Source organism: Phodopus roborovskii, unplaced genomic scaffold (genome assembly GCF_943737965.1).
Source record: "Phodopus roborovskii unplaced genomic scaffold, PHOROB, whole genome shotgun sequence".
Lineage (NCBI taxonomy): Eukaryota > Metazoa > Chordata > Mammalia > Rodentia > Cricetidae > Phodopus > Phodopus roborovskii.
The window spans coordinates 75231193-75238043 of record NW_026126418.1 but is presented as its reverse complement, the minus strand read 5'-3'; the positions used below and the strand labels follow the sequence as shown (position 1 = coordinate 75238043).

General features: G+C 40.9%; 1 protein-coding gene across 2 annotated transcripts in view; it reads left to right on the top strand.

The window, feature by feature from the left end:
* Positions 1-338: 338 nt before the first annotated feature.
* Pbx3 (PBX homeobox 3) overlaps positions 339-6851 on the top strand; it is a 189658-nt gene continuing 183145 nt past the window's right edge. For both annotated transcript variants that reach the window (XM_051185253.1, XM_051185251.1), the window contains exons 1-2: positions 339-629; positions 1447-1520. In XM_051185253.1, the coding sequence (XP_051041210.1) occupies positions 430-629; positions 1447-1520 (274 nt within the window). In that variant the 5' untranslated portion in view covers positions 339-429. The remainder of the gene's footprint in view (positions 630-1446; positions 1521-6851) is intronic.

The window sequence follows — 6851 nt, the reverse complement described above, 5'->3', positions numbered from 1 at the left end:
CGGCTGAGGGAGGGGACCGTTCAGGCTGGCGCGGGCGGCGGCGGCGTCCCGACAACTCGGCTAGCGCTGAGGACCAAGTTGCGCGGGGCCGCCCGGCGCGGCGCGGGGCGCTGAGGAGGCGGCGCGGCGGCCGCGTGAGGGCAGCGGGCACCGCCGCCTCCGCCTCGGCCAGCGCCGGCCAGCGCGCCGCTTCCGCCCGCCGCTGTCCTCAGTCTCCGCCGCGGCGGAAGCCGGAGCCGGACGCCGGTCCGCGTCCCCTCGGTCGCGGGCCTTGCCGGGCCGGGCCGCCCCCTCCCGCGCGGGCGGGGAGCGCGCGGCCGCCTCCCCCTCCCCCTCCCCCTCTTTCTTCTCCTCCCTCGCCGCCGCCGCCGCCGTCTCCGCCGCCTCAGCCTTCGCCTCCGCCGCCCGCTCCCGCCCGCGCGCGGCGGGATGGACGATCAATCCAGGATGCTGCAGACTCTGGCCGGGGTGAACCTAGCCGGCCACTCGGTCCAGGGGGGCATGGCTCTGCCGCCTCCCCCTCACGGCCACGAAGGGGCGGACGGCGACGGCAGGAAGCAGGACATCGGCGACATCCTCCATCAGATCATGACCATCACCGACCAGAGCTTGGACGAGGCGCAAGCAAAGTTGGTGTCGTCTCATTAAGCATCTTTTGTGTACGGGAGCCGGGCTCGGGTCCCGGGTGGCTCTCTGGACCAGGGCCACAGTGGCGGGCGGGAACTTTCTCCGCCTGCCCGGGCCTGCCGCGCACTCGCGGTGCCCCTCATCGAGCGGGCAAAGTTGCTCTCTGAGCTCGGGACAGCCTCAGTCCATGCTTCGTCCGTGCCCGGCCCCCTCCCCGGATTTAAACCTCCCGCTCGGACGCGTTGCGCTTAGCGTCCCAGCCGGCCCCGGGCCGTGCCGCAGAGAAGTGCAACTTTCCCCGTGGGCCCAGACCCACGGCGTCCACTCCCCTCGGCCGGGGCCGGGGTGACCCGCTGCTTTCCCGCAGGTCCGGGTGCGGAACGCCAAGTTCTCTAGGAGGGAGGGCAGCTTTGCAAACTTTGTGGAGCTGTCATCCGCAGATTAAACCGCCGGCGGCTGGCCTCCGCGCCCGCTCCCTTGCGGAGCTCGGGCATGGGGTTCCCCTTCCACGCCTACAGGTCCCTGGGGTCCCCACTGCGATCCCCGGAGCGGAGCCCCCAGCACGGGTCGCCCCTGCGTTTGCCCAGGCTGCTGTTGGCCCAGCAGATGGGTCGCGCTGCTTTCGGGCTGGAGCTCTCACCGCTAGAGCTTGCCTCCAGTAGTGAACTAATCAACCTGAGTTTTTGTTGACTTCCCGAGGTTCCAAAGAGCTTTCCCACACCGGGACCCGGTTTTAAATCTTGGGTCTAACTTAGGAAGGCGCCATATTATTCCAGTAGGTGATGTTAATACCTTTGTGTTTTGCTATTTGTTTTTTAGGAAACATGCTCTGAACTGTCACAGAATGAAGCCTGCGCTCTTCAGCGTCTTGTGTGAGATCAAAGAGAAAACAGGTAAGACTGCTGCCCGCGGTGGGCCTGGAGACCCCCCGAGGTGGGATCAGTTCTACTCCTTCGAGTCTCCAGTTGAGAGCTGCTGCTTTTGGGCACCGCCATCTTTGATCATTCTCTGCTTCCCACCTCCTGATCTTGAGGGGAAAAAAAAAAAAAAAAAAAAAAACTGCAATAAATCTGGAGTCTATTTCTCCATTCTGCTTTGGTGCAAAATGAAGTATGTGTGTGAATGGGGTTGGTTCGCAGTTCTTTTGGCGGCAGCCCCTGACTGAAGTCAGGGAGGGGCTCTAGTCAGCCACCCTCTCTATTTCTTTTTGCCTTGTCTGTGTAGCAGTTTTTAAAAGGAGCAATGGAAGACTGCCAGGGACCAGGTGCCCCGGACAGGCATCACCAGAACTTTGTTTTACTTAGGCAGCCTTAAGCTTTGGTTCTACTGGGAGAAGACACAGCTGAGCAGATCTCAGTATTATGTCAGTTTCAGTGTTTTAAGTGGGGATATTACTTTTAAGAATTCAGGAAGGAAAATGATGTGCTTAGTCATATACAATGTATCACAGTAATTAGTACTTATATAAAATTGTCTATCTTGCAGCTGAGTTTCAGTATAAAAAGAAAAATGTCCACAGATGCAGATGAAACAGTTTTGATGTTCAAGACAGGAGTAGATGAGATGAGAGGTTTTGCAAACATGCTAGCATGAAATTTGCAGATACATTATTAGGGACATTTTTGGCAGTTCATTTTAGTTTAAGTTTCTTGTCAGACTTTTTCTATTTAAGGTATTTTTACTTTTGACTTACTGGTAAAACTAAAGTAGAAGTAGGGATATAATTCACATGTTTTAGTTTGTATTTAGTTATCTTTCTTATGGCAAGCAACTCCCTTAATTAAGCTTTACCATTAATTTATTTATTGTTGTATGTGTTGGGTGTATCACTTTTAAAAGTTGCTCTTTTGTAAGTTAAGGGAAAGAAGAAAAAGTCAAGTCTAGTATATTGCATTTTCCAACTGTTGTTGTTTTAATAGTTAAATGTTTGACTGTCTTTAAATTGAGTTTACAAATAATTGGAAACTGTCTAGAATTGTTAGGCTGGTAGTTGAGTTACACTCTATTTAAACAGGTACTATTCATATTCCTAAAAGTAATGCAGAGAAGACACTGGTTCTCTTTATATACATACATTCATACATATATATACACACACACACACACACATATGTATATATATATATATATGCTGAACCATAATTATTAGTAAATATTGAAAACCTTTGCTTTTCATTCATGCCATGGATTTTTTTAATGATAATTTTTTTTGGTGATATACTTTTCATTCTGAAAAACACAGTTACTTTAAATGATTGACTGATTGTATGTTGACTTTTTTTTTTTTAGCTACCTTTAGAGTGCCTTGCGATTTAAGATGGTAGATGATTTTAATCTAACTATAAAGGCATTCAACATTGAATCTTGGACACTTTTAATTTGGGAGAAAAAAAGTATATAATTCTTAGTATATTATGCTGCTTAATTTCTGAGAGTTTTCTTGCTATCAGGGCTATACTCCAGTTTGTGCAGACAGCTATACACTGGAGTATTGACTATGTTATGCATATTAAAATTGATTCAATTTTACATGGTATTATATTGCTAAAGAGAGGGAATTGATACTCTTCTCTAGCAAGAGTTCTCTTACTGTGATTCGTGCTTATTTATTTTTTGCCCCTTTAAAGTTTTGGCCTACCCACACAGAATCATTTAGGCTCTTATCAGCAGGAGAAATTCAATTAAGAAGTGTTAGTCTTCTAGTTGCTTATTTCCACAGGATTTAGTTACACTATTCTGAAAAACAAAACAAAACATAGTCAGGGACATGTCAAAGGTCAGTAAAGAAAAAGAAACAAATCTTTTCAGAGTCTGTAATGATGGTTAGGGAGCTTTGGTACCGCTGTTGCTATTTAAGAAGCATGAGAGCACAGACAAAAGAGATTTCTCTGTTTTGAAAATTGTTTCTGGGGCTTTCAGTGATAACTTGTAAATTAGATCCTCCTTTTGTGCATTGGCCTGCGACCCAAGTTTGCAGGTTATCTCTTTTTATAAAAAGCCAGCAGCCACAGAGTGAAGGCGGCTGTCTGGGCTGAAGCATCCTCCTGCCAGCCTCTCTTAGCTGGAGAGGGATGGTATTTAAGTACTGAGTGATTGATGGGGTGAAGCTCTCTTTTGCTTCCTTTCTCCCCACTATCCATAGCTCTGCCTTATGCTCCCAAACCAGTTTTAGGAGGAGACAGGATCGCTGGACTCAAAGCCCTCAATTTGAAATAAAACAGCTGTGTAGACATTAGTGTTACCAAAGCAGAAAAAGCTGGGCAGCACATTCCAGGACCTATCCCCTGTTTGCTTCTGCAGTCCTGCTTTAGTTCTTAATGAACTTAGAGTATTTAAGTGTTGGGGAATATACGTATGCTACTTAATACTTTTTCTTTAAATCATCTTATTAATCTATTATCATGATATCTAAAGAAAAATTATTCTAGTCATTTGTGAATATAAAGCAGAAATATGTGATGACTCTATTCTGCATACTGGAGGGGAGGGTCCGACAAGTTGAGAACTAGAGGGTTTGGTGGGTGGGAACTGCCACTCCAGTGGACAATGTGATTTTGGTTGTGCTTTTTCTTTTAAAATAAGACAAAATAATTTAAAAAAATTTATGTGTTTGTAAAACTGCGTATAGATTTTGAGGTTTTTGATCAGGCGGTGAATACTGCCAGTTTTGATGCACACAGGGGACTTAGTTTGGAAAACATCTTATTTATCTCCTTCCAAAGATGAAAAGGCAATCTTTTCCTCTTCTGACAGATAAATGGGCACTCTGCCACAATTATATTATTTTCTTGTTTGGAGGTAAGGAAAGTATACTTTTATTATAAGATGATTGCTTTTTAAAAAAATGTATTCTATTGTAAAATTTATTGTACAGTTATTTTAGGACAGAAAACATTTTCATTGTTGAATTGTGACATTTATACATTTTAGAAGCAGCTAAAAAGTTGCAGGATTTAAAAATCAAGATATGTATCTGTTTTAAACTATGTAAATAAGGGAAATGGTTGATGGGCCAGGATTTTCTGTAGGCTGATAAAGTCATTTGTTACCATCCGTCACTTATTAAGTATCTCTAATGCAGTGAGGCCCTCATCACCATGCTTCTGTTGGTATATTTTTTTATCTATTTTTGACTTCCTTAATCTTGACTGTGAAGTGTTTCTTTTTGTGAAACAATGTATCTTCAAAATTATGCCTTTTTTTAATAAGACTTTTAATTAAGGGAATTCAAGTAAAGGAAATATTTTTTTCTGAGGAAATATTTTTAATGTATACCACTCTAGCACTTCAGTATATAATCTGAGTCATAGAACTGTATACAAAATAGTGTATATTTAAAAAAACCAACATAACCCTTTCATTTTACAAAACTATGTTAAAATACACATTGTTGATAGCTGCCAACCAAACTCTTGATTTATTGCCACCACAGACCCTAAATAGCTTTCATTTACTAGTAATGTTTAATGGCAGACTGATGGTTTGCCAGATTTGTAGGCTTTGTGAGGCTTCTAAGCAGGACTGACTTGGGAAGATCATAAAACTTAATGAACTTCTCTACTGCAGGAGGTGTCCGCAGGGGAAGAGAAAGGCCTGCTTGGCCGCTTGGCTGCTTGGGTTCCTTGAAGGCTTTTTATGTTTGAGAAGAAAATGACTATTAAAAATGCTGTACTTTTAAAATAATCCATCTTGAGATACTCATAAGAATTTTATATATCAAAACTAGGACAAGAATGTAGTATGCACTGGTGAGATTTTATACCCACTTAGTATATGATAGATTAAACCTTTTATCTTTATAAACTGTGATAGCTTTCCGAGGACCAGGCAGTACTCTTAGTTAACTCTTCCATTTAATTCTTACCTTACCTTACATTTTTAGTGTTTCCTTTGCATCTTCTGTTTTTTTTTTTAAGACTTTCATGTAAAGATTTACTACATTTTTTTTTAATGCACAGTGTTCTGTGTTATTCATTTAATATTCAATGTATAAAAATCAGTTCAGCCATCAAGTAAACATTTAGTAAAGAAATGAGAAAATTGTTATCTTTGAGTCTCAATGGTTTTGTCTTTACTGTATATTTTGTTGATATTGCACTATATCCAGTATAGTTAATGTTTGTTCCAAAGTTTTGCATTATTGTACATATGTATAATGTTTCTGTTTCAATGAGATTATTTTCCAGCTTTTAAGAGCTTTTTATTGTGGACAACAGCTCTGTCTGTTTCTCTCTCTCTCTCTCTCTCTACATATATATGTATGTATGTATGTATGTATGTATGTATGTATGTATGTATGTATGTAAAGAAGACAATTTTGAGAATTGCTACTTTCAACAATGGCAACAATTGGCCAATCTTGTTTTTTCTATCACTCCTGCCTTCCTAGAATTTTTGTGATTCAAATAGTCATAGGCTTTTTATCGTTAAAATTTTATATCAATTTTAGATTTTATTTTAGGTTTATTTACATTGGGAATACTAAATGATTAAACAGGAAAAATACAAAGTTAATGTATGTTAGAAATGTCATAAATTCTATTGCTTTATCAATAGATTTTCCTTAAAGCCATTTAAGAATATTTTGTCAATTTTTTTCTCTTAATAAATTTATATTGTTTCCTGGAGATTTTGTAGGAAGTTTTGAAGGCTGTAAAAGAATGACATATGTCTGGCTTTTCCTCCTCCTATTTCATTCTTAAGTAATAATACACAAAATCTTTTGGTAGAAAACCTGGAGAAACTGTCATTGCCAAGCTGTTTTGGGACTTTCTGGTTTGAAGTACCATGCAGATATACTTTCAAAATGGGATGATTTTTTCTAGCCTGTTTTTTCCTTTTTAATAAAAATATATTGAAGCTTGTTGTCAATACTAACTTGATCTGTGCAAGTAATTTTTTTGTGCTTTAGCTTTATTTTTAGTGAGCTTTATTGCAGGTTTGTGTGGTTTTGATATTTTATTTGAGATTTTACCATGCCATTTTTATTAATTTACATAGCTTTATTCTAAATCATAAGTATATTACTAATACTGATAATTGAGGCCCCACTTACTCCAAAACACAGAAATCCACCTATTTTTATAACATAAAAGCACATTTTTCTTCATACAGATGATTTTTCTTTAATTAATTTTGCTTGTAGTTTTAGATTTAGTTTATATATTTTATAATTCAAAGAAAGGCTTTAGTTAATATTTTATTTAGCTTATTTGTATTTTGGT